Below are 27,205 nucleotides of genomic sequence, written 5' to 3' on the forward strand. Positions count from 1 at the left end.
CGCAAACTTTTTTTTTTTTTTGTCTTAGTGACTCAGATTTCTGCAGCAACAACAATAACGTAGTTATTTCCACTCTCTGCAGCCATCGGTGCTCATATTGTTTGAATTTTGACCCCACTAGTACACGCTATTACACCCAGAGTGACATCCTTTGCCTCTGATAGTCCCACTGAGGCTTTTTCAGCTTTATTTGATGGAACAGTCCATTATATTAATCAGAAGGGGGCGATTTGTAGAACCCTGCAGAACTCTGTTTTTCTCTCTCTCATGTCTCTGTCAGTCTCGTTTCTTCCAGACTGCAGTAAAGGAGGGAAAATTAGCACTGCATCAACTGCTACATTAGCATTGTAATAAAATTAAGCTAAGAAGTTGTTTTTTAGTCAGTGGAACACTCCGTGTGTTGTGTTGGTGAAACCTGTTTACAGGAAACAGGTAGTGCACAGAAGGTTCTTTACCTCATGTGTGGACTGGAGTGTGCAGTATTGTCTCAGGGAGTTGGTACACTGTGTGTGTATGTGTATGAGTGTGGGTGTGTGTGTGTTCAGTATGAGGATTACCAGAAGAGATCCCATGACAATAATATTTAAGCATATATAAAGTAAAAATCTGCTGAGTTTTTTGTTTGTTTTTTTTTTTTTTCATTTTAACTAAATCTCTGATTCTGATTACAACAGATAAGAATTCGGACTCATGCACTGATCTGTGAAAAGAACCACAAATCTATTTTAGTCCAAACTCACTTAAGAGTAGCTGATGGATTATGTATAAACCATGAATTCAAGCCTCCAGTCAATAAAAGAACAATAAAGGGCTGAGGATGAGACAGACGTGAGAGAAAATCTTACCAAAGCATTCAAGCATGTGTGTGAGGATGCCTACAGATGATCACCATTGTGCATTTCGCTAACAGTGAAGGTAGATGCACTCTACAATTGGTAAGAGTGTTTACCGCAAGGCCATCAAAACGTGTGAAAACATACATCATTCATAAAATTAGTCCAATCTGCATGTTTCTAAATCCAGCATTTATCTAAATCTCAATCAAAAAAACGGTTCTGGCTTTGGGAGATAAGAGAAAACACGCATCTTTGCTACATTCAGTTCAGTACATTTTTATTTGTATAGCACTTTTAACAATGGACATTAAAGCAGCTTGGTCACAAAGCAGCTTTACAGAAATCCGGTTATAACATTTTTATTTTAATTCTATCACATACATCATATATACGTCACACATGACGGCTCATATTATTAGGTGTGCTTTGAAAAGGTAAAGTTGAACTTGAGTGAACTTCAAGCGCAGCACCAAGGCATCAAATCCAAGTGGTGCGCTCCTCCCAAGGCTGAGTTACCTTCAGGCAGAGCAGCACCTCTGGGAAACGATGCGGTTTCATCTGTAGGTGGCTGGATAGAGGATTTGTGGTATACATACGCCATCGCGTGACTACCACAAATACACTGTACAACACAATCTGAAATTAGTGCTTTGGGGATAAAATGGTTAATTTTTTAATTTTCTCTCCATCAAAACTTCATCACATCAAGGATAACTGGAAGGGGGAAGAAGTCTGTGTGTGTGTGTGTGTGTGTGTTTGAGAGATTAACCTGTTTGTGTGAAAGCTGAACTTACTGTAAAGGTTTTCATACAAATACTTTTGATATGATTATGTAAAAATAAATGTACATAAGATTTTAGACGATGCTGTTGGCCAATTAATTTATTTGTATAAAATGATGAGGACTTTCCTGAATATAAATAATTTTCCAAAGTTTTTGTTTTCTTATTCATGCATGTTTGTTTTTGTCTTTATTTTTCCTTTCTCATTATGACACTTTTTTCTATAGCTTGCATTGTTCACTTATTTTGCACAGCAGCTTTATTTTAATGAATGTTTTTGTTTTAGTGCCTTATTTTAGTACATTTCTCCTTTTTATTTTATTTGAATTTCATTGCATTTCTATTTAAGAAAGCTTTAATCTCTCTCTCTCTCTCTCTCTCTCTCTCTCTGGATTGTTATAAAAAACATTCAAAGCTGTGTATCTTCTGTTCTTTCGCTCAAGCGTCTCAGTGAAATCTCTACTGACCATGAAGTTAATGAGATGTGTTTGTGTTTTGGATTTAATGATGCCACACCGTGTGCACTGAAGGGATACATTAATGATGTAGTGCCTCAATTTTCTTTCAGCTCCATTAACAGGAATTGTCACTTCCTACACACACAGAGCTCATGTTGCCTGATGTATTTGCAGAGTAAGGGATCAGACAGTCAGAAGGTCCAGGTAAAGGACACGCAGTTATCCACACACAGGTTAGTGACACACAGTCTCACTGAGGGTGAATAACTATTTGATCGACCAATCAAACACTCAATCACAACGAATACTACTGCATTTAACATTCTAATACGTTATCGTTTCTAACAGCAGACACTTCACATAAACTGCTTTTAAAAATCATTGATGCAGTGAAGTTTTCTGTAATTTATTTAACATTTATGGAAGGAGTCTCCAGTATCAGGAGTCTCCAGTATCAGCAAGAGAAATAAAGAGAGGCTGGTGAGGGAATGACTGTTTATAGCTGCTATAACGTAAGTGAGAACAGGAACTAACTTGTTTGTAGGATATTTTCATGTGAATTTGCTGATATGAGACAGTCGCTAACCACAATGATTAGAATTAGAATTACAAATGAGTCAACAGTTGAGTTTGACAAGCTGTGCATAATCAGAGCTGAATAATAAAATGTGTAATTTAAAGAGACCGGTAGAACAAAATGATGATTATTTTACAGGATATATGGCGAAACTGTAGAAAGTCTTCCACAGAAATACTCCAGCACAAATAATTTACCTTTTCGCAATCTTTCAGTCAAAATCATAAATGAATCCACGCATCCATCTTTCAGGCAAGACTAATAATAATAATAATAATAATAGTAATAATAATAACTGATCATAAAATGGCCTTATTATTCAAATGAAGCAAATTATGACAGAAACATAATGAAAACTGTAGATATTCCAGAATGAACATGCAGAAAGGTTTCTACATGTTCATGGAGCTCTCCACCGAGCAGGTTCTCGTATCTAAGCCATCTTGCATTTGTCATGGGCTTTAGTGTTGGTGGTCCGAGCTTTAAGCAGGTCTGCGATCTCGGTGTGTGACGCCTGTGTGGCCAGGGACAGAGCGCTGCGACTTCCCTGTAACACACAGAGCAGACGAACATTACACTCATACCAGGAGAGAATGACAGGAAGTGCTCTACTGGAAATCAGATGAGAGTTTGAGAAGTTTAGCAAAAAAAAAAAAAAAAAAAGTATGAACCATGTTCTTTGTCCCTTTACTGCAAATGTTATTCATCAGCCAAGACTGAAGCTATGAGGCTAATGTAGCTAACAAGTAATGGAAGTGTCTCTAGGTTACGCATGCAACCATGGTTCCCTGAAGGGAACGAGATGCTGCGTCGAAACGCTTTGAGAACGCCCTGGCGAGACCACGTTATGAAGCATGTGTGAAATCAGTCCAATGGAGAAGCAAGCTGGAGACGTCACGAGCGGGGTGACGTGAGCAACCAGGAAGCATAAAGGCGCACCAGGCAAATGCACATGTTAGCTTCTGCTGAAGCGAGCCCCTCAGGGATGCAGGGAGTATGGCAGAGAGACGCACCGTCTCATTCCCTTCAGGGAACCATGGTTACATGCGTAACCTAGAGATGTTCCCCTTCAGGAACTCGAGCTGCGTCGAAACGCTTTTGGAAGGAGAATACCCACTGTGCTATACAAGCAAGTCCCTGGTGTGTATCTGGCGAGCACATCAAGACGAGAGAACTTGGGACCCCTGGGGTAGATGTCAGGTCCAAATTGTAGAAACAGACAAATGTGTGCGGAGAGGACCAGCCTGCTGCAGCACAAATGTCCCGAAGGACCACGCCTACTGACAAAGCCTTGGAGGACGCCATACCCCTAGTCAAGTGCGCTCTGACCTCTATGGGTGACTGGAGGCCAGAGGACTCGTAGGCCAGTGTAATGGTCTCGACCACCCACCTACTCATGGTTTGCTTGGTCGCTGGAACACCTTTCCTATGCAGACCAAAGTAAACGAACATCTGATCTGCCTTACGCCACTGGGCAGCTCTGTGGACGTAAGCGTCCAGTGCTCGCACTGGACAAAGCAGATTGAGTCTTTCCTGACCTGCTTCCTGGAAGGGAGGAGGACGAAAGGCTTGTAGTACCCCGGGGCCAGGCGAAGAAGTGGGCACTTTAGGGACATACCCGGGTCTTGGGTAAAGGAATGCCCTAACCATGCCCGGGGCAAACTCGAGGCACGATACAGCGAGTGCCTGAAGATCCCCTATCCTCCTGAGAGAGGATATAGCGACCAAGAAGATAGTCTTCAGCGTGAGGAGCTTATCAGAAGTATCTTAAATGGGTTCGAAGGGGGCATTGCACAAAGCCTCCAGAACCACCACCAGGTCCCATGAGGGCACCTTGGTGTGCTGTACTGGCCTCAGCCTCTGGGTGCCACGGAGGAAACGTGTAACAAATGGGTGTCTTCCCAATGACTGACCACCTAGAAGGGCGTGGTAAGCAACTATGGCCACCACGTAAACCTTGAGAGTGGAGGGAGATAACCCTGCGGAGAAGTGCTACTGCAGAAACTCCAGAACTGTTTCAACTGGGCAGTTGACTGGGTCTTGCATTCGCTGTCCGCACCAAGAAGTGAAAAGTTTCCACTTCAAGGCATACAGTTTCCTCATGGCAGGAGCTCTGGACTGGAGTATGGTCTCAACACCCTCAGTTGAGAGACCGGATGCTAGGAGCTGTGCCCCCTCAGGGGCCATGCCCACAGCTTCCATAACTCCGGGAGGGGGTGAAGGATGGTGCCCCCCGCCTGAGAGAGGAGGTCCCTCCTCATCAGAATCTCCAGTGGAGAGCCGTCGAGGAGGGACACAAGGTCAGAGAACCAAACTCGGGCCGGCCAGAATGGGGCTACTAGCAGAAGATGGACCCCGTCCCAGCATACTCTCTCCAGAACAGAAAAGCATACAGACGAAGCCTCGGCCACGTCTGCACCATGGCAGTGTGTCGTTTCCTGTGACGCAAATAGATCCACTTCCGCTTGGCCGAACTCCTTCCAGAGGAGCTCCACCACCTCTGGGTGGAGCCTCCATTCCCGCGCCTCATCCCCTGTCTCGACAGGATGTCTGCTCCCTGAGTGAGGTGCCCAGGGATGTAGACTGCTCTGAGTGAGAGGAGCATTCCCTGAGTGGACAGGAGGATCTGGTGCGCCAGCCTGTATAGGGGGCGCGAGCGCAGACCCCCCTGTCGGTTGATGTAGGAGACCACCGATGTGTTGTCTGTGCGGACAAATGCATGATGTTCCCATAGGTTTGGAAGGAAGTGTTTTAAAGCTCGGGACATGGCCAGCATCTCCAGGCAGTTTAGGTCCCACAGGCCACTCATGACTGCTCCCCAGCCCTTGAGGGAGGCGTCCGTCATTAGCGTTACACGATGACAAGGAGCCCCCAGCACCGCGCCTTGTGACAGGAAACAAGGTTTCTTCCACATATCTAAGGCACGTAAGCATCGCCGTGTGACCTTGATCATGCGAAGCAGGTTCCCCCTCGGGGAAAATCCCTTGGTCCTGAGCCACCACTGCAGGGGTCTCATGTACAGCAGGCCAAAAGGTATCACATTGGACACAGCTGCCATCAGACCCAACAGTCTCTGAAACAGTTTGACAGTGAGTGACTGGCCTTCTCTCACTCCCCTCGCGGCTGTGAGAATTGCTTCGATACAAGCAGGAGACAACCTTGCCTGCATCATTGTCGAATCCCACACCACGCCCAGATAAGTGGTCCTCTGTATGGAGAAAGCACACTCAGGTGCCCTGAAGCGGATGACCGGCAGGGAATGACCAGCCTGACTGCTCTAGCACCCTCACTTGAGGGAATGAGCTTTCCCGTGCTGTACCGTTGCTGGGCGGCAGCTGGGAAATTAGTCCGTTGGAGCTCACTGAACCCTGAAGCACCGGGGGTGGCAGGGGTGTCAGTGCAGTTCTCTTAGGGCACTGAGGAGGATCGGGACCGTATACTGAGGTGTGTACCTCTCCTCCCAGGGCCGTGATTGCGTCGCGATGCTGTTTCTGGGTCTGGCGATATGAGGAGCTAGACGGCTGGGGCTGCTCCTGCTCAGGAGCCCCAAAGACTTGGGATCGGCGAGGGAGGAATCTGTCCTTGTCTTGAAGCTCAGACAGATTCAACCACAGACCGTGGCCACCAACGCTGCCATTGAACGGCCAATGGCTCTGGCTGTTTCTTTGGTGGCCCAGAGCAACAGATCTGTGGCCCAACGTAGTTCAGCGACCACGTCGGATTCCCCTTCCTCCCTTTCGTCCAGGTCTTTTAGCAGGTCGGCCTGGTACGCCTGCAACACCGCCATGGTGTGCAGACACACACCGGCCTGACCTGCCGCTGTATAAGCTTTGCCAATCTCTCCACTTGCGATCCCCACGATAACAGTCTCCGCTGTGCCTCGGCAACAGCGGGACCAGACCCAGCAGGATCGCGAACCAGGCCGCTTTCATCAAAGACGGCCAGGCGGGAGCGGAGCACACGGAGCGGAAGAAGCCCACAGTCATGACAGTTAGCCCCCTCGAGAGCTAACTGTGCATGCTCCGCTCCCAGACAGACAACGCACAAATCGTATCCCCACCCGAGAGATAGCGTGGGCAGGGAGGAACACACGATTTGAAATGCCATCTGCTCGCCACAGACTTTGATTTTCGCTTTGACATTGTCACACACACACACACACATACACAGACGCGCTCGCTGAAGAGCAGACGCTAACGTGCGTTTGCCGGGTGCGCCTTTATGCTTCCTGGTTGCTCACGTCACCCCGCTCGTGACATCTCGCTTCTCCATTGGACTGATTTCACACGTGCTTCAGAACGTAGTCTCACCAGGGCGTTCCCAAAGCCTTTCGACGCAGCTCGAGTTCCTGAAAGGGAACTTATTGCCACCAGATTAGCATTGTACAAACAACCTGCATGTGTAAATCATCACATCGGGACTTGTTCATGTGTTTTCTGACACTGTATCTAACAAAATTTGTGCTATATATTTATTAATTAGTTGTCTCTGATTGATGAGAGAAAGAGAGAATTTTTTTCTTTGTCCTACACAGAAGGCAGTTGTCTCGATGGTTGCCTCTCTGCACTCTCTTTAGTCAGTGTCTTAGAAAACAGTGCTTGAGAAATCAATCAGTGAAGCACAAGAAAGCAGGATACAAACCGGATATAAACTTATTGGTAAGTAAATAATTACAAGGTACTTTATAAACAAAGACACAAGAACCAGATGTGTATATACACATAATTAACTGAAGACAAGTGATGTTGAGGTGATTACTGACTGCGGTACCAATAAACGTCCCAGAATGAACAAAATCTGTGGCCTCTAGTTATATTGCAAAGTTATTTAAATATTGCTGAACATAACCCCTGAGCTGCAACCCTTTTTGCCTGAGAAGTGAAAAAAAAAAAAATGCACTTGACATTGCACTGTACTTTTCTCAAAATTAAGGCTTTTTTTCAGCTTTGGAAAAAACTGTGACAAAAAACCAACACCACAGATTTTCAGGAGGCTGCTTCCTGTAGGAGTTGAGAAAGATAATAAGGTGAGAAAAAACTACAAAAAATTTTTATAATCATAATCCTGAGAGTCAGTTTGATCATTTGATATCTAATCTGTCCAACTCTGCAAAATGAGGTTTCGTTAAAAAAAAAAGTAGTATTTAAATGTTTATTAATGAAGTCAAGTAAAATATTTATTCACGGAAGAATTCATGCCAAGAATAGTTTATGACTGAAATATTTACTTTATAAAAAAAAATGAAAGATAAATAATGGGTATGAGGAGATTTAAAACACTACCTCAGCTGTTTTATATTCAAAATGTAATTCTCAAATTATGCTGTTATATTTAAAAAAAAAAAAAAGTTTTAACAAGCCAGCATCCAAAAACTTTTAGTGTCATTTACAAATATAATAAAACAGTGATCTCTGTCAACAAATAGTTTAAAATAATAAATAAAAAATAAATACAGGTTTGAATTTAAAGCACAGACAATAAGCATCAGGCGTTCTTCAGAAGCTGAGTTGTAACTGTGTCCACTAGGCGGCGCTCACACTCAGCTGAACACTTTCATAATAAAATGTGTTTGAAGGCACTTTATGTTTTCATATACACTGTTTTTCTCCTCAAGCAGTAAATATATTTAGTGTCTAATTTCCCCTGTAACAGAACCCAACTACAATCTACTGTTTCTTAAAGAAAAGAAAACAAGAAAAGAAAATGTATTCGTTTCTACTTGTCCCTCATGTAGTTGATCAGCTGATGTTTGGTGTCTGAAGTTTGTCTCTTTATTTCTGCACTGAAGCTACAAAGCTAAATTAACACACTAGTACAGAAATGAAACCTGGACACAATGAAATTATTTCATTCATTTTCTGTACTGCTAATCCTACACAGGGGAGCCTGGATCCTATCCAAGGAAACTAGGGGCACAAGGCAGGGGACACCCTGAATGGGGTGCCAGCCCACCAGAGGGCACACTCACACACACATTCACACACCACGGGCAATTTGGAAATGTCAGTCAGCCTACAATACATGTCTTTGGACTGGGGAGGAAACCCCTGAAACACAGGGAGAACATGCAAACACCATCCACACAGGGTGGAGGCAGAATACAAACCCCCATCGCCGGAGGTGTGAGGCAAACGTACTGACCACTAAGCCACCATGTCCCCCATTATTATTATTATTATTAATATTATTATTATTATTACTATTATTATTATTATGATGATGATGATGAGGATGATGGGGCCAAGCACAAAAGGTGCACCGTACTGTTATTCTACCTTTTCTTCTTATTATTATTCTGCTTCTTCTTCTGGCTAGGGTGTGTATGGCAGCCCAAAAAACACCTGGTAAAAAGTTATGAAATTTGGCACACTGATTAGGGAGGGTCTACGGAACATTCTGACCAAATTCGGGCCAAGTGTTGCCAACACTCTAGCACCAACATCAGGTCAAATTTGGGCCTAATTTGTTTATGGTCATAAATTTTGTACCGTGTTTGCAAAATTTAAAAGTCAGTAAATTAAAAAATTCCTGTATTCCCTGAGTCGAGATAACACACCCTATGGCCTAATTAGATTTTCTGCCATCTTGGATTTTGTCAAAAACTGTTTTTTCGCTACTTCTCCTACAAATTTTGTCCAATCATCACCAAATTTGATATACATAATATTCAGACCAACCTGGACAAAATTATTAAAAGAATATTGATATTCCAAATGGTTTGCCCATAATGTGCCAACAAATCTGATGGTGACGCTGCCAAACAGGAAGTGAGGCTGTATCTCAGCAACGACCATGCACACTGACACAAATCTTGGTAGGCATATTCAGGACCAGAGGCTATGCAACAAATTTCGTAAAAAGTTACAATAACATGCCTAAAAATGCTTCTGTTTAAATGCCATTTTGCTACTACTCCTCCTCATTTTGTCCAATCTTCATCAAATTTGGCTCACATCATCTTGAGACCTGTCTAAACAAAAATTATCAAAGGAACGCTGATATTCAAAAACCTTTCTACCATAACGGACTAGCAAATGTGTGAAACTTCAAATCACTCTTGAATCCCTTTGCCTATAGTTATGGCTTTGCTTTCCTGTGATTGCTTATGCAACAACTGTAGTGCATCTGTGAATGAGAGGCTCACCGAGTCTGGGTGCTTGGCCCCTGAAAGCTGCTGCTTGCAGCTTTAATTATTATTATTATTATTATTATTATTATTATTATTCTCAATTCACTTTGCTCCTGTTTTGAACTGTTGTATAAATTGTGGTCATTATGTGCTTTTGTTTTACTCTTTTGAAAACTGAAAAGCAGTAATTAATTAAGATTTAACTGACAAAAATAAAATCAAAACACTGCTATTGAAAAGTGAGTCCTTTTATTAAACAAAACATTGAGCAGACAGAATAAAAAATCGTAATTCTCTTGAACTGATGTAATTTGTAAATCATTGTACATTTTGAAACTGGGTATTCAGGCTTTTAAAAAAAATTTACACGGTATTGTTTTCTGGTTAACATTTTCTACATATTAACTAAAAATGTATTTGTTTGGTCATTTACAGATTTATAGAATGTATACATATTTATGGAAAAAAGATTTTGTGTGAGACAGACATCAACCATTTTAATTAGTTACATTAGACCAATATGTCTAAAATTGTTTAAATTTCTTTTTTTTTTCTTTTTTGTTCTTACTGAACCAACTTTAATCTGGACTTTGAATGGTATTCTTACCTTATCTGTAAGGTTCACATCGCAGTCAGGGTCCTGCAGCAGAATTCGGACAATGTCGGCGTGTCCACGGTCACAGGCGCTGATCAGAGCTGTGGTTCCCGCTTGATCCTGAGCATTAACGTTTGCTCCATGTGCCAGAAGGAGTCTCACCATGGACGCTCGGCCGTGTCTGACCGCCAGGTGGAGCGCCGTCTGACCCACCTTTAGGGAAAGTACAGGACGCAGTGTATTAGATGTTTAATAAACGTACCAAATCAATCCCGTGGGGTGATGAGAAATAATAAACGTCAACGGCGCTAGAATTTAAAAAAAAAAAAAAAAAAAAAAAACGTAAATAATAAGAGTGTAACAGAGTGCTGTGGGTTCTTAAAAATGTAGCTGGGCAATATGATATTATAATGTTGATATAATAAATTATCTCGCAATTCACTTTTCTGGGGTATTGATAATGTTGAATTGTCTTACATTTGTCATTTTTTATAGTCTTAGATTTTAAACAAACCTCCTTAACCCTGCATCATTTTTTTTTATCTGGTTTGTAAACATCTGACATTACATCATGCACATTGAGGCTAACATTAGCTACCTGTTGGTAGCGTTCACAGAGACACGTTAATAAAATGAAAATGTAAATTAAACCAAGGAACAACAGCAAAATGTGCATAAACAACTCCAAAATACAAATTCAAATTGTTTTATACTCTATTTGAACTGACATTAAAAAGTTACATAAAAAAAACACTACATTAATTTGAAGACACACCAAAAGTCCAGGGGGATTTTTCCAGACCTGATCCAACTCCTCCTACCTGGGCGGAGTGGAACAACAACCAAAAATAGTCCAGGGGGTGGAGTCAGACCTGATCTAGTTCCTCCTACCTGAGTGATGTCAAACCAAAAGTCCAAGGGGTAGACACCTCTGCATGTTTCAGGCTTGATGTGTGTGTTGATAAGTGTGTTGTTTTGTGTTGTAGAGCGTTTCATGGGTTACGGGGTTAAGTTTATAGGAGAAGTTGGATCAGGTCTGACTCCACCCCTATTCATTTAGTTCTGCAGAGAGGAATCAATTTAAGAATGACCCTATGGAGTAATAACTTGGTGTTCTCCATGCATGTTGTTCCACATCAGCGTGACATCATCTCGCCGCTAAAACAGCATCGTTACTCACCTGACCTGCACGAGCGTTAACATCACCGAACTCCATCAGCTGCTGGACCACCTTTATATCTGTATCAGTGTCCACCGGCTGGAGAGACGCCAACATGACCGCTGTGTACCCAGTCTTATTCTTCAGATCCACGTCACACACACCTGGAGAAAAGAGAAAATCCAGCTGGAGGAGAAAATCTGGTGAGGAACTTCTCTGTGAGTGTATTCAGGCTCTGTGTAAACAACACTGAAAATTACTGAAAGTAAAAGCTTTTATTTCTGAATATTTTAGGATATGGTTTATTAATTTTGGCATTATAGCAGTTTGTGGTTCCAGAGCTCTGTCCTCTTTTTAGCTGAGCAGTAATTCAGGATTGGCTCAGATGCCTTGAACGGTGGTTTGGATGCTTACAGTTGTGTCAGTGTGTGTTCATGGATTTCAGCAAAAAATCCTCATGACTGAAACTTTTCCTAGGAGAAGACCTCTCAGATGGTCAGGGACTTTAAAATATATAATATTTTAATATTTATAGAATAGTTGTAGTAAAAATTAAGTGTAGAACACAAAGTTGAAACAGGACATTTCGGACAAAAGTCCTTTATCAACTATGCAAGTAAAGAGGCTGTAGGAGGTTTTGTTTCTCTGGAAATGTTGTGTACTAACACTTAACTTCCCCTTGGGGATCAATAAAGTCTGTCCGTCTCTCTATCTATTTATCTATCTTACTTTTTTCCACCGCAGTTCTGAATTCTTCTTCTTCACTTTTTATTTTGGTGTATTTTTAGGCAAAGACACACCCACTACTCTCCTATTGGACGAGAGATATGAGCTTTGTTTGTAAAGCGTTGTGGTGAGATCCGTGTGCGTAGATATTGATAAATTGTCAGAGCATTCTGTGAAAACCAATTTGTTACATTATAAATGTAGACAAGTCTCAAAATATGACCTGTAGAAGATGGATGTGATGGACAATGGTCATGGTGATGGAGAGCTTTTCTCCATGTGTATCTGTGATTAGGGGTGTTGTGGTTTGAAATTTACACAGTACAATAACCTAGTCTGAAAGTATCACGGTATCGCTGTATTAAATGAACAGTTGAAGAAATGAAGATATTTATTATGAAATTTTCGCATATCATTGTATATATAACAAAAACACTCACAGAGATGTTCCTCACCAGATTGCATATATAAACAAAAAGATCAGATACGTTAATTGTTCATCTGTTAATTAGTGGTGTGCTGGGCCGCTTAGCCAGAAACAGAATGTTGTTTGGTTTAGCTGTGGTCAGCGATGCCGTGTTTGATAGCCATCTTTTATGATAAAGTTAGGAACATGCTCGGACAAGCTATAGTGTAATTTAAGACACGTCCAGAGGGAGGGGGTGTCACAGCCAGACACAAGGGATGAGAACCACTGGAGTAAGGAAACTGACTGGGTTAAAAAAAATAGACCTTAGTAAAAGGAATTGTATTTTAATCAGTGTTTTGAAAAAGTCAAAGGTGAGGTAAGTGTCAGATCATACACGGTGACTAACCATGACACTGTAATGGTTTTGTCACACGTTTTGTTATCTTTAGGACAAAAACAACACAAAGAATTTAGAATTGTCTAATTAAAGAACGGTAAGCAAATTTAATTAGGAAAAGCAAACTCGAAAGAGAAAAAAGTGACAAACTTAGCAGTATCAAAAAGATAATTTGTGCTCAAGGTAAGATATTATAGTGAGTTGATTTATTGCACTTGATTTGTCACTGACCCGTGTCCAAGAGGAGTTTAACAATGCTGAAGTTTGAGTGGGACACGCTGTAATGCAGGGCTGTGTTTCCATTATCATCCACCATATTGACCAGGAACTGCAGCACTGCGGGGGTTTCTGTGGCCACTTCATTAATGTACAGAGCGACCGTGTCGGCACACGAGTTCTCCTCAGCACACACGTGGAACCACTGCTGGAACACCACAGTCAAAGCCTGCCTCTAGAGGTCAACAAAAGAATAAAAGTGATGGTTGGTAGGTCAAACACCATACCCAAAAAAAACCCAAACGTTTTTTCACTGTGCGGTTTTGTGAGTTACCATTTCATCATTTGGTTCAGAAACTTCATCCATGTGTTTCTCTAAGAAGTGACACGCATTCATGAAGTCAGTCTCCACCCCCCTGAGAAAAACAGTTTTAGTAACACACAATGATTACGTTTGTTTGTGTGAACATATTCACGTGATGTTGTCTCACCTTCCTCCTTCACCATGTGATGCTTCTTCTGATCCAGCTCCTGAACATGTGCCATCCTGCTTGTCCTCTTTTTCTACTGCCTGATCTTCTAAACATTTTGCTTCACACATCCTGTCCTGCTCTTCATGATGTTCTTCAGCCACTTTCAAGTGTGTGGTCTCTGCAGTGGCTTCTCCGATGAGCTCTTGCTTTCTGGAGGTCAGTGTAGAACCTGGCAGCTCTTCAGTTTGGGAATTTTTTTGGTTAAACCCCTCCTCAGCAGGATCCTTTGGCCTCGTGCTGCCCTCCACTACTTTGCTAGAATTGCTCAGAACAAATCTGTAGTAAAATTATTGAAATTACTAACCAGTACCAAACCCAGATGTTTGTAATGTGATATATAAGTGTATATAAGGAGGTTACCGGTCTCTTCCATAGTCTTGTTCAGGACTTTCCCATGTCTTCACCACATATATTTGGTCCTCCATCATGGACTCCTGAGCTTAAATGAGCAACAGTCCAGGTTCAAATAAGAGATACACATTGTTTAACTGTATACACCAGGGGTTTCAAGCATACGTCCCATGTGCTGAGACCGGCCTGATGAAGGTTGTGAGGCAGCCCACCAAATAAATTTAGAATCTGTGTTCTAAATTAAAACTGGACCAGAAGTGTAAAAAAAGATTTAAAAAAAAAACCACACACTTCCACTATGAGGCAAAATAGAGCAATAAACTCAGATACTGACCAAATGTGTTAACGATAAGGAATTGTAAATTAGCGAGCTAAAGTGTTGATGTGATACCCATGTCTCTCGCCAAACAAACTGGTTACCCTTGTTGGGAATGTTCAGATATTATCCCTAAACCATGTACTCTCATAGCTTAGCTGGGGTTTGAATCAGCAATCTCACAACCCCATGGCAAAGCTCATCCACATGAGCCACAGGATCTCATGCTTGTATGATGTTTTATAGGACTTTTTTTAAACTAATACTTTATTTTTAACCTCAACATTGCATTCAATACAGTACAATTTTACTTTTTTTGCATGTTAGTTTTTCATATTTCAGCTGCACTGACAATGATTCAGTTTTAGCTATATCAAGTACATTATACAATAAATGAAAACCTCCATGTATATTTGATAATACAAAATATAGAAAGAGAAAAAGAAGGTAAAAAAGGGGAAAAAAGTAAAAACAAAAACAAACAAATAATAATAATAATAATAATAATAGATTAATGTACAAGTAAAATAAATAAATAAGAGACGGGCGGGTGACTTTGAGGTAGTTAGAACAAGTATGACATGAATTGGACGAATGGAATGAATTATCTTATTGCATTAATAAAGGCATTACAGGGGTGCATCTCTTTAAAAATTTCGGCCTCTGAAGCCATAGTGCATATGTGATTTGTTCCATTTCGTACAGCTCCCACACTTTTTGGATCCAAATATTGTATGATGGAGGGTCAGGTTTTATCTTGGATTCATAAACAGGTATATTAGGTATACACTGGAAATTATTTTCTTAACCTCATGTCCAGTTTGTAGTTCTTTAAAAAAAGAGTTCTACTGGGGAGAGTCTTTTAACATTTTCTAATTCCTTATGTGTTGTAAGGAAAGTCTCAGTTGTAAATATCTAAAAAAAATTCAGTCCTTGGGAGTGTAAACTCATTTCTTATTTGTTCAAATGATCTGAGTTAACCATTATGGGATATTTGATGCAAATAGCTGAGTCCGTATTGAGACCACATTTTGTACAAAGCCCTTAAGATAGCTTATACTAGCTACTGATGAGATTTTCTTAGACAGGCCAAATGATGCTTGTATAGATTTCCAAATTTTCAACATGACTTTAGTCCACTCTCCCATTTGAGCCACATTTAGGGACATATCTGAGAGGAAGAACCTTAAGATATATATCAAACAAAGGCTTTTTTTAATATTGATTGTATCTGTGATTCTTCATCCAAGAGATCAGAGGTCTCAGTTGTGCAGCCCAGAAATAATACCTGAAATTTGGAGGTTCTAGCCCCCATCTGATTTAGATAAATGTATTGTTTTAAGCCGTATCCTTGGTCGTTTACCTTGCCATATGAATTTTGAAATTATTTTATTCAGCTTATCAAATGTAGATTTTGGGTCTTCTATAGGCAACATTTGGAATAGATAGAGTAGCCTCAGCAGGACATTTTCTTATAGTTTGCATCATGTAGTTCTTCTAAAGAAGAGGGAATAAAGATACCTGGGTATTTAAAACCATCCTTAGGCCAATTAAACCTACTCTTTTTTTTTTGTTCTGTTTTGAATTTTTTTTTTTTTTTTTTTTTCAAAAGTTTTATCCATGTTCACTTTATATCCTGAGTAGTATCCATACTGTAAAATTAATTTGTTTTTTTTTAAATATAGAATTGTTGTTTCAGGTTCTGTTAGGAAGAGCAGGACATCACTGGCATATAGCAATAGCTTATGCTCTTCTCCTCCAGTTGTGATGGCCTTAACTATTCTATCGTCCATCATTGTCCATTGACTCTAACCGAAGTGTGTGGGCTTGAGTAGGGTGTTTGTACCCACCTTATGAAAGTGGGACCGAATTTAAAACATTCAAGAGTTTGAAATAAATACTGCCAGGACACACAGTCAAATGCCCTGTGCATCGAGTGATATTTAATATATTTAATACTCTGTGACGGTTATCCTCATAATATCTCCCTGAAATAAATCCAGTTTGGTCCAGATGTATAATTTGATTAATAAATTTAATTTACCCTTTTAGCTAGAATGATCTTTAGTATGCATAAATCACTGTTCAGCTTTGAGATGGGCCTATATGACTGACATTCAGCAGGATCCTCTTTACCCTCTTTGTGAATTACTACTACGGTTGCTTCTCTCCATGAGGGGGCCACCGTGCCTGATTCCAGCACATAATGGTATGCTTTTAGTAGAATCTGAGATTTTAGTTCTTTAAAACTTTTGTAGTATTCAATAATATACCCATCAGGTCCCGGACTTTTGCTGTTTTTCAACATGGAGAGTGTCTCCGTCTCACATTCCTTAATAGGCTCATCCAGATACTTTGCCACTGACTCTGTTCATTCAGTTAGTTTATATTCTTTAGGAATGATGCCAGAGTACTAGCATCGGAGCAGAAAATCTGTGTTTTTATATAGGGATTTGTAGAATCCTGCAAAGGATTCAGCACTTGCATCTGGTTTGGTAAAGGGGTTGATAGAGTTACTAGATTTTATTTTCTGTACAATATTTGAAGATCTTTGCTTTCTTAATCTAATTGCTAATAATCTACTTGCCCTGTTACCATGTTCATAATATATTTGGTTAGTAAATCTTAAATTACCTTCAATCTTCAGGCAACTTTTAGTTTATTTATTAGCTATGGATTTTGGGTTTTTTATACAGTCATTCCAAATTTTTAATTTTTTGCTCCAATTCTTGCTGTCTAGCTTCTCTTCTTGGTGCTTGTGAATGAAATAATCTGGCCTCTAAGGTACAGTATTCTTTACACAATCCCATATTATAAGTGGTGATACCTCTGTGGAATCATTTGTACTGTAATTTAAGCTCTGTTGTGACAAAAGTAATGAATTCTTTATCATTCAGGAGAGATGCATCTAGTCTCCACTGTTTGGAAGTTGGCCTATATCCTATGTCCCATAACAATTCTATGAGTGAATGGGCCAAGACCGTCATTGGCAATATCTTCATATCGGCTATTCTGTGAAGCTCAGCCTTGGGAGTAAAAAGTAATCTATTCTAGAATAGGATGCATGTCTGTGGGAGCAAAAAGTTAAATCTCTACAATTTGGATATTTGTTTCTCCACATATCCACAAGTCCTAGCTCAGAAGATTGGTATTTTAACATTTTACTAAGGGAGAGTGGGGTATTGGACATAGGTTGTCTGTCCATAAATTGTGACATAATACAGTTTAAGTTCCCCCCCTATTAATAATATTCCAGCGCTATGCTGTGTTATTGCATTAAAAACTCTTCTAATAAAATCAGTTTTATCTTTATTTGGTGCATACACATTTATGAGCGAGACATCTATGCTATCTCTTGAGCCATTTAGCAAAATAAATCTTCCCTCTGTATCTTTATGAGTCGTTGCCAAGGTAAAATTTACTTGTCTATGTATCAAAATAGATACTCCTTTCTTTCTCCCAGATGGATGAAAAGAGAAATACCCTTTATCTGCCCGTGATCTCTTTAGTTTCTCATGTTCTACATCAGACAGGTGAGTTTGCAGGAACGCTATCTGAAGGTTAGTTCATTTCAGCTGACGTAGAATCTTTTTCCTCTTCAAAGGGCTATGAAGGCCCTTAACATTATAACTTACAAACTTTACAGACCCCATTGATTTTTATACATGGGTGGAGGGACACATTCTATCCTGTAGAGGGGGAAGGGAGTGAGGCAAGCGGGGAACCCACATATTTGTATGTCTGAGTACATAATCAAGAGGTGTGCACATATATGTAGCGTAGTGTCTATATCGCGGAAGGAGGAGGAGAGAGAAAGAGAAAGGCAGCTGTATAAAGTACAAAGATGTTTCAATTCTTAAAACTAACATACTGGCAAATTTGTGATCATGAGAAGAAACCTTTTTGCATCACTTTCCTTAACACTGAGAGGTCCCAGGGGAACAGTAGGACCTGCATATGCAGAATTAAAGAGAATATTCTTAGACCTCAAGAACATGGATATATCCAGGTAATTTTAGGGACCTGGTTCTGAGCTGCAAAAGAATAACAGGCAGCTATATGAACAGTCCAATAAATGCCAATAAATAGCCTAGTCCCAATAAGACTTTGCATTGGAGGGAGTATTTATATTTGCAGAGATTTGCCGTCATCTACAACGGTGATACTAGTCCTGTGTCTATTTTGGGTCAGTCCATCTCAAGTGGTCCAATAATTGTAAAGTTGGTTGCTTGACCATTTTTTTTTATTATTTTGCTTGGTTTAACCATGATGGGCATTTTTGTGTCATGCCACACAACAAATTTTGGTTATACACCTGTTTATGGAAACCTCATTATCTAGCTCTTTGGAAAAAAAACTGATCTCAAGAGCACATTACATGTACATATATAAACATTTTGCACATTCTTGCTCCTTAGACTTAGAACTTAAATCCAAATGTAATGCTCAAGATTGCACACAGTTCCACATTTAGGGTCAATTTATAATGGGAAGCGTTCGAGTCTCAAGCTTAAGTTTTTTAGGGGGTACCTACACTATATTGCCAAAGGTTTTGGGACGTCTGCCTTTACATGCACATGAACTTTAATGACATCCCATTCTTAATCCGTAGGGTTTAATATGGAGTTGGCCCACCCTTTGCAGCTATAACAGCTTCAACTCTTCTGGGGAGGCTTTCCACAAGGTTTAGAAGTTCCATTCTTCTAGAAGCACATTTGTGAGGTCAGGCACTGATGTTGGACGAGAAGGCATGGCTTGCAGTCTCCGCTCTCATCCCAAAAGTGTTCTATCGGGTTGAGGTCAGGACTCTGTGCAGGTCAGTCAAGTTCCTCCACACCAAACTCACTCATCCATGTCTTTATGGACCTTTGCTTTGTGCACTGGTGCGCAGTCATGTTGGAACAGGAAGGGGCCATCCCCAAACTGTTCCCACAAAGTTGGGAGCATGAAATTGTCCAAAATGTCTTGGTATGCTGAAGCATTAAGAGTTTCTTTCAGTGGAATTAAGGGGCCAAGCCCAAACCCTGAAAAACAACCCCACACCATAATCCCCCCTCCACCAATCTTTACACTTGGCACAATGCAGTCAGGCAAGTACCGTTCTCCTGGCAACCGCCACACCCAGACTCGTCCATCGGCTTGCCAGACAGAGAAGCGTGATTCGTCACTCCAGAGAACAGGTCTCTACTGCTCCAGAGTCCTGTGGTGGCGTGGTTTACACCACTGCATCTGACGCGTTGCATTGCACTTTGTGATGTAAGGCTTGAATGCAGCTGCTCGGCCATGGAAACCCATTCCATGAAGCTCTCTACGCACTGTTCTTGAGCTAATCTGAAGGCCACACGAAGTTTGGAGGTCTGTAGCCATTGACTCTGCAGAAAGTTGGCGACTTCTGCGCACTGTGCGCCTCAGCATGCGCTGACCCCACTCTGTGATTTTACGTGGCCTACCACTTCGTGGCTGAGTTGCTGTTGTTCCCAATTGCTTCCACTTTGTTATAATACCACTAACAGTTGACCGTGGAATATTTAGTAGTGAGGAAATTTAATGAATGGACTTATTGCACAGCTGGCAACCTATCACGGTACCACGCTTGAATTCACTGAGCTCCTGAGATCGACCCATTCTTTCACAAATGTTTGTAGAAGCAGTGTGCATGCCTAGGTGCTAGATTTTATACCTGAATTCAATGATTTGGAGGGGTGTCCCAATACTTTTGGCAATATAGTGTAGGTAAGTATAGTGTGCATGCAGAACATTTCAGGTTTGAGAATTCTCTTATTTTTCTTTATGGGGGCAAGAAAGTGCAAGCAAAGATCATGCTTCACTGTTGCCAATATCAAATGTATTAACATTTTAGACCTCATTGACAAGCATAAGCTATTGTATGTCAGTCATAAACATAACTACTGTAAGATACTGTTCATTTTTATTTGTTATGCTTATGTTACATCTGTTTATTTCTCAAAATACATGTATAAAGTAGGCTTTTCCCCAGATTTCTACTAGCCCTAGCTCTGTAACCAGTGGAATTGGAAACTCAAAATTTGCACAGCAGAATGCTACTGTAGAGGACTTATTACTTTGAAGATTTCAGATTCGTATCTAGTCCCACACCAGAGATATTCAACCCGAAATTGAGGGGAATTTTTTTAAAAATTGCACTTTATTGCCCCTTAAAAAATGAGAAATCTTAAACCCGAAGTGTTGATTACACACTGCATACACACTATACTTATTAGGTACCCCCTAAAAAAAATTAAGACTGAGACTCGAACCCTTCCCATTATAAATTGACCCTAAAAGTGGAACTGTGTGCAATCTTCAGCATTACAATAAAATATTTATATATGTCCATGTACCTTGTAATGTGCTCTAGAGATCACTTTAGATCACTCTAGTGTTTTGGTTCCAAGGAGCTAAGACCATCCTGAGCAGAGATCTTAAGGTTTCCGTAAGCAGATGTATAACCAAAATTTGTTGCGTGCCATGACACAAAGATGGCCTTCGTAGTTAAACCAAGTAAAATAATTTTTTTAAAAAATGGTGGTTTTGCAAAGCCAATACATACAGGTATTCACTCAAAAAAAATTAGGAAAATTAAAAATGGTCAGGCAACCTGCATTGGACCACTTGAGGTGGAATGACCCTTTTATGTTTATTTGCGGTGAGTGTAGTGAATAACTGTAAGGTTTCGGACTTAGAAAGCTGTCATAAAGTTAAATTATTACAGATTCTGCAGGAGCTCTGTTAAAACATGTCTTACTCCATGTCTTGCTCAACAGCACTCCTTTTATAGGACTTTTCACTTTTCACTGTATGCTTATAGCCAAAGCAAAAACATGGCATCAAACCAGGGATATCACACAGCAGAGTCCACAATACTAACCGCTGCACCACTGGTGGTGATAGTGCTTAATAAATGACTCAGAGAGCCAACAATGAAATGTTCAGTGGAAGAGGCAATGGTGGAGGTTCAGCTCTCATCACGTCCTCATAGTAACACTCCGGTTGGTATGCTGTACCTGTGCTTTTTGGGAACTTTAAAAAGTTCCCTAAGGTACTCATTTGGCTTGTCACAATTGTTCGGGTGAAATAACTCCAAATGCAACCATAAACAGGCACATATTTATATGTCTTTGGTTAATCAATATTAAAAGAGATTTTATACACACTATTCATAACCAGAAACCCTACAACCTTCATCTGCAGGAGCCACAACTCTAACCACTGCACCACAGACAGACCCAAGTAGTGCTGCTTTAATGCACATTTGGCTTCATAAATGGCTTAGCATCATGAAAGAAGAAGAAGAATAGTTTATTATATAAGTAGCTGATATCAGCACTCAACATATAATTACCTAAAGCATCTTAACCATCAGTAGCACTCAGTTCTCATATTTGCCACTTTGGTTAAATCCCAAACTCGGTTAGATGGGAGTCAACGGTACGGCAGACTCCAGAAGTAAGCCATTTTGGTTAAATAATGGAATCTGATAGAAGAATAATTTTAAAATGTGACTAGTCTTTATAAACCAGAGCACTTAAATTTTTGAATTTTCCATGCAGGTCTCAAAATCCATAACTCATGGGGTTGCTAACCCAAATTCCCCCTAGACTTCTCTAATCCTGTACCTCACATGCTGCCACATGAGACCATCAGCACTCATATCCTGGAGACCCAACTAGGATTTAAACCAGCAACCTCCTGATACAGGGGGCAAAGCACATCCAACTGAGCTAAATAAACCTTTTTTTTATTTGCAGATGCACTACTCCCAGAGCTGCTGTTATAGAAAATTAATCAACACCTTCTGACTGAAATTCAACAGTGCTGTGGTGTAAAGAGCTTTACCTGATGGTGGTGCATCTCCTGCAGGTGATATATAGAGTGTAAGGAGGTGGACTAAAGAGACCAGCTGTCTTTGGATGGAACAGACTCGTGGGTGTAGATGTTCAGAGGACAGCACTTTTCCTGAATCCTCATTTCTGCAAAGACACTCCCACTGCTCCTGTAGGAGCTCTCTGACTTTTTTCACATGGTGCTCCATGTCTGCTTGTGATCCCGCAGGTCCTGTTGTTGCACAGGGTTTAAATTCTTCCATTAAACACACCTGGTTAGCTTTACTTGATTCAGAGTCAGGTGAGTATGTTTGCACAGATGGTTCTAACTTGTTCTCTATGTCTGGTGTGTTCCTCACGTTGTCTAGTTTAACCCAGATGTTTTCTGCATGTTGTTTGGTCAACTCATTGATTCTCTTGTCCTTGATACGACTCTCCTGTTCCTGTTCCTTAAGAAGATTTGTCGTTTTTTTCAGATCAAACTCAAGATCGTGAAGCTTCTGCTCTAGCATTGTGATTTTCTTCTGCAACTCCTCAACGACTTCATGATCTCTCTTAGTTGCTAGTGAGTTTTTTTCTGTGGTTATTACAATTGCCTCAACTTGCTCAGAGGAAGCCTTGACATTCTCTTCCAGCTGATCATACTCCCGATCCATCCAGTCATTGTTTGCTTTATTTTTTTTCTCCACCATCTTCACCACACCTCTAGGAAAGTCCAGAGTCACAGTGTTGTCAGGTTCGGATTGGAATGTGTGCAGGAGCCTCTCTCGCTCCTCCTGTAAGATACATATCTGTGCTTTAAGTTCTGGTATGATCCTGATCTCCTCTTCAAGCTCACCAACTCTCTGGAGAGCTGCAGTCAGCTGCTGAAAAGTCCCGCTCACGCCTCCTGGGCTGTGGAAGACGTCCTCAGAAGAACCGTTTTCTTGAGAGAGAAAATCCCTCGAACCATTGGGGCTGGTCGGGTCCTCAGTGGAGTATTTTCTCAGTAACACTGTTAAGGGTAAACTCGAGGCCCGCAGTAGATTTGGCCTCACATGTGGTCCCAACGGCTGCTCATCAAACGCCTTTGAGGTTTTGTAGGAAGACTCTGATTGCCTGCTGAAACCAGCTGACTCGCCATCGCTGCTGCACTGAAAATCACACGGCTGCTGGGAGTCTGCAAGTCGAGTTCTGGGAAATGAGATGGTCATTGAGTTCCACTGAGAGGATCTGCAACTGTACCCAGGTAAACTGAGGTTACGCGACAGGTTTCCACTGCTCCGCCCACGCGGTCTACGCTGAAGTTGCACCCTTCTGATTGTGTTGCCCTTTTCGATGTCCTCGACATATTTAACAAAATCCAGGTCCAAGTGAAATCCATAGGGGGTTTCGACAGAATAGGAGGGTGGTTTTCTATGACTTCCGTTTTCTTTTGGGGCAACACCATTCACTGAGAAAACAGGAGAAAAGCAATTATTAAGTGTTGGCTTCTTGACAACCATGGAGTTTAGTCAAGACAGATAAACTGGAGGCTTTAAGGTTGTTACCTTTCTTTGTGTCCATTGTTTGTGGGCCTCAACTGTTTTTTCAGCTTGGTGGAATTTTCATACCTTGTTTAACCTGAGAATAGAAGAATAATGATGACGGACTGATTTCAAAATGAGAAAAGTGGACAATAGAAATACAGAAGATAGAAGGCTCTAATTTGTCGCCAATGTAATCCAAGCCAATTTTTGCACCCTTTGCTATTTTCATGGTCATAAAGGAATGTACTTGCACTGATGTGTCACTGATGTGATTCAAAATCTGTCAGTGCAGTCATATTTTCGAGCTCCTGCTGGTCTTAAAGTGTGCATTCTGAGACCTCTTTGCAAACGTGTGCAAACGCAACACCAAACTGTCTTCCAGAAGTCACCATTTGTTCCCATTTCTGAAATAAATACCACAAAAATAATACTTTCCTTGGAGGCTTTGATTGAAGTCTTGAATTTTTCTCTTTTTCATTGTTAATGCAGACAAAGCTCTCAGGCATGGGGGCTTTAATTTTTCCTGCAGATACTGTCTTGTGTATATCTGAGAAAAAATACAGCAAATATAAAATGCCACGATCTTACACCTTAACTTGTGCATGTGTGCCACGATCACAAATGGGCCCAATGTTGTACGCTGTTGAGAAAACTTTGTAGAAGACTTTGTCCTCAAGCCCGCAGCCCCACCTCAAATGGCTCTCTCTCCATTTCTTTTTCTGTTCCTGACCACACAGCACCACAAAAGCAGCCACAGCCCAAACAATGTCGGCTATGCCGTAAACACACAAACAGCTGAAACCAAACCAACTCAGTCCAACTGCAGTGCTTCTACAATGCTCACTCTATCCTGAACAGAACCCATCTTATCAAAAACCTCCTCCTCATAACATGAGCTCTACAGATATAATCAGGGTGAAGGTCAGACACAGGCAGGAGAACAAGAGCTGATCAGTTCATGGTCCTTCTTGCCTCAATTTAATACTAAGCTGCATTAAAAAAAGGAAAGAAAAAAAAGACTCTGTGATCTTAATTTTATCAGGAAGCGTAACTTAAAACAAAATGTCTCCTGTATCCTGAAGTTCAGAGTTTACCTTCACAGAGCTGTTGTATGGCACACTTGCATTTTTATAGCATCTTCACCAACACTAATATAACTTAAAAATGTCCATGTCCATGTCTCAGTCCATGACTGAGTGCACGAACTCTGAAGGATTATTTGTGGTTAAATTGAAAAATATAAATATATAAAAAGGGTGTAATTAACTTTGTTTATTTAAAGGAAATTATTATTATTATTATTATTATTATTATTATAAACATATTTATGATTTTTGTATATTATTTATATAAATAATAATTTTCTGTTCACATTTTGTGCCAACTCTTCTTTAATATCCTTGTGGTTCCTTGTTTTTTTTTTACCTTAAATATTTTCTTCCTTCTCTCATTTGAAATTATTGCTCCCTATAAGCACATACTTTTGTCCCCCTTCAACAGCCCCCACCACCACCCCAAAATCCCTGCTCTCATATAAATACATTTCTTTCCATGGCATTCCTTCATTCCTTCTCAGACCACAAATTGAATTTGAACCTGTGACAATTCAAAATCTCTTAAACGCTTCAAAAATAAAAGCATAAACAGCGCAGTGTGGGAGGAAATGAGCATTTTTCAGCATTTCAGTAGCATTTCAGTATGCAGGTTGTGAGAGGGAGAGTGGGGGTGGTTTCTGTAATGGATGGGGCACAGTATAGAAACTTAAGAACTAAACAGAGCTTGAGCTCGGTTCTGCTGTAGGTGCCAAACCGGGAATATAGCGTTTAGTTTGATTTGACCGCAGTGATTCAGAGACGTCTAACCGCACGTGTTTATGGTGTTGAACTTCTGCCTGTGGATTAGCTTTTGGAGTCAAAAAATGTTTTCTTTTTCCACCTCATATATTAAAAACTTGGTTTTGTTTATTCTCACACAATGGAGTGCGACAGCAACAGCCATTCCATTCTTCCTGTTAGGGCCCCCTCAGCGGTGTGGTTTCCTCGGCACAGAACCTCATTCCTTCTCGTCTATTTGGAGTTTGGGGTTGAGGACGGAGGCCAAAGCCTGTGTGTGTCCCTCTCTGACCCTCCACTTTATGTGGTGAGGGTGTGGAAGGTCCTAGTGTCTCTCTTTTACAATGAGATCTGTGTCATAAAGAACTGTGTTTTCTTTTTTATCCTCTCTCTCTCTCTCTCTCTCTCACACACACACACACACACACATCTGTTTTTCAGATCTGTTTCAGTACTTTCTTTTCTTTACCACTTTTTATTTTTTCTGTCTAGCTCCATTTTTTCTTCCTTTTTTTTATACTCTATTGACAGAATGTGGACCATGCAGATCTTGGCTCGCTGCCAAACACAATAAGGGCACATGCACAGCGGTTACGTGAGACCTTGTGTGGTGAAAACTGCACCAAACACACACAACTTCATGATCTACACACTGAAATGACATTAAAGGCTGTTCATATCCTGTGCAGCACTGGAGCGGATCTTCCCATTGTCGTCACTGAACAACCACTTGTTCTCATTTGCCATCTCCATGAATTTTTATTTTTTTTTTTTTTTTGTGTACCAGTAACCGTACTGACTTTAGTCATTTCACAAAAATGAGGCATGCAAAAACAAAAACTTTGCACTAAATATAAAACTTTGAAAAGACTTTGAAAATCATTACCTGTCTTCCTACAGGTTTGGAATGAGCTTCCCCTGCTCCCCTGATGGTATGTTCCAGTCTAGCTCCAGTTTGTCATTTTCTTTCCCCCGCACCTTCACAGACGCAGAACAATCTGAGTCAGTGGGATGTAAAAGCTCCTCAATGTGAAATTCTTTGAAAACATAAAGCAGTATTATTGTGTTGAGAGCTGAGAACAGGGAGGATGGACGTGGGTGCTCATGCCTCCCTCTGTAGGGCCTGTCCAATGAGAGGAGGTAGGAGTGGTGAAAACATAACCAGTCGGCCAGTAGGAGTGTGTGGGTGGGGCTTTGTGTGTTGTAGTGCTAAAGAGACATTTATAAAAACAAGAGCCATGTGTCAGAAGTTTTGAGAGGACATATACTAGGAACCCAAAGTTACTTCTATGGTGCACACATACACAAACATAAAAACAAACAGACACATAGTCAGAGTGTAACTTAATACACCACAGATGGCCTTAACATCAACTTTAATCAAAAAATACCACAGGGCTTTAGAGGGGGACCCATGAGCCTGTAAAACCCTCACAGGACATAGCAGTGATGCCGACTACATACCACTTCCCTCAGGGCTTTTTATTTTCAGCTAATTGCCATTAAACTCACTCAGCAATATCATCTATCAACTGTA

The 27,205-nt window shown here is 40.8% G+C and overlaps 1 protein-coding gene across 1 annotated transcript; it reads right to left on the minus strand.

The window, feature by feature from the left end:
- Positions 1-1,096: 1,096 nt before the first annotated feature.
- Positions 1,097-26,765, minus strand: LOC113540236 (KN motif and ankyrin repeat domain-containing protein 4). Its single transcript, XM_026936576.3, has 10 exons — positions 26,555-26,765; positions 23,858-23,930; positions 22,342-23,760; positions 14,178-14,256; positions 13,776-14,093; positions 13,619-13,700; positions 13,300-13,519; positions 11,558-11,700; positions 10,390-10,590; positions 1,097-3,200 (listed from the first exon to the last, which is right to left on the minus strand). The coding sequence occupies exons 2-10, from the start codon at positions 23,871-23,873 to the stop codon at positions 3,087-3,089; spliced, it is 2,592 nt and encodes an 863-aa protein (XP_026792377.3). The 5' UTR covers positions 23,874-23,930; positions 26,555-26,765; the 3' UTR covers positions 1,097-3,086.
- Positions 26,766-27,205: the final 440 nt, after the last annotated feature.

The sequence above is a fragment of the Pangasianodon hypophthalmus genome, chromosome 4 (assembly GCF_027358585.1).
Source record: "Pangasianodon hypophthalmus isolate fPanHyp1 chromosome 4, fPanHyp1.pri, whole genome shotgun sequence".
In the NCBI taxonomy this organism is placed as follows: domain Eukaryota; kingdom Metazoa; phylum Chordata; class Actinopteri; order Siluriformes; family Pangasiidae; genus Pangasianodon; species Pangasianodon hypophthalmus.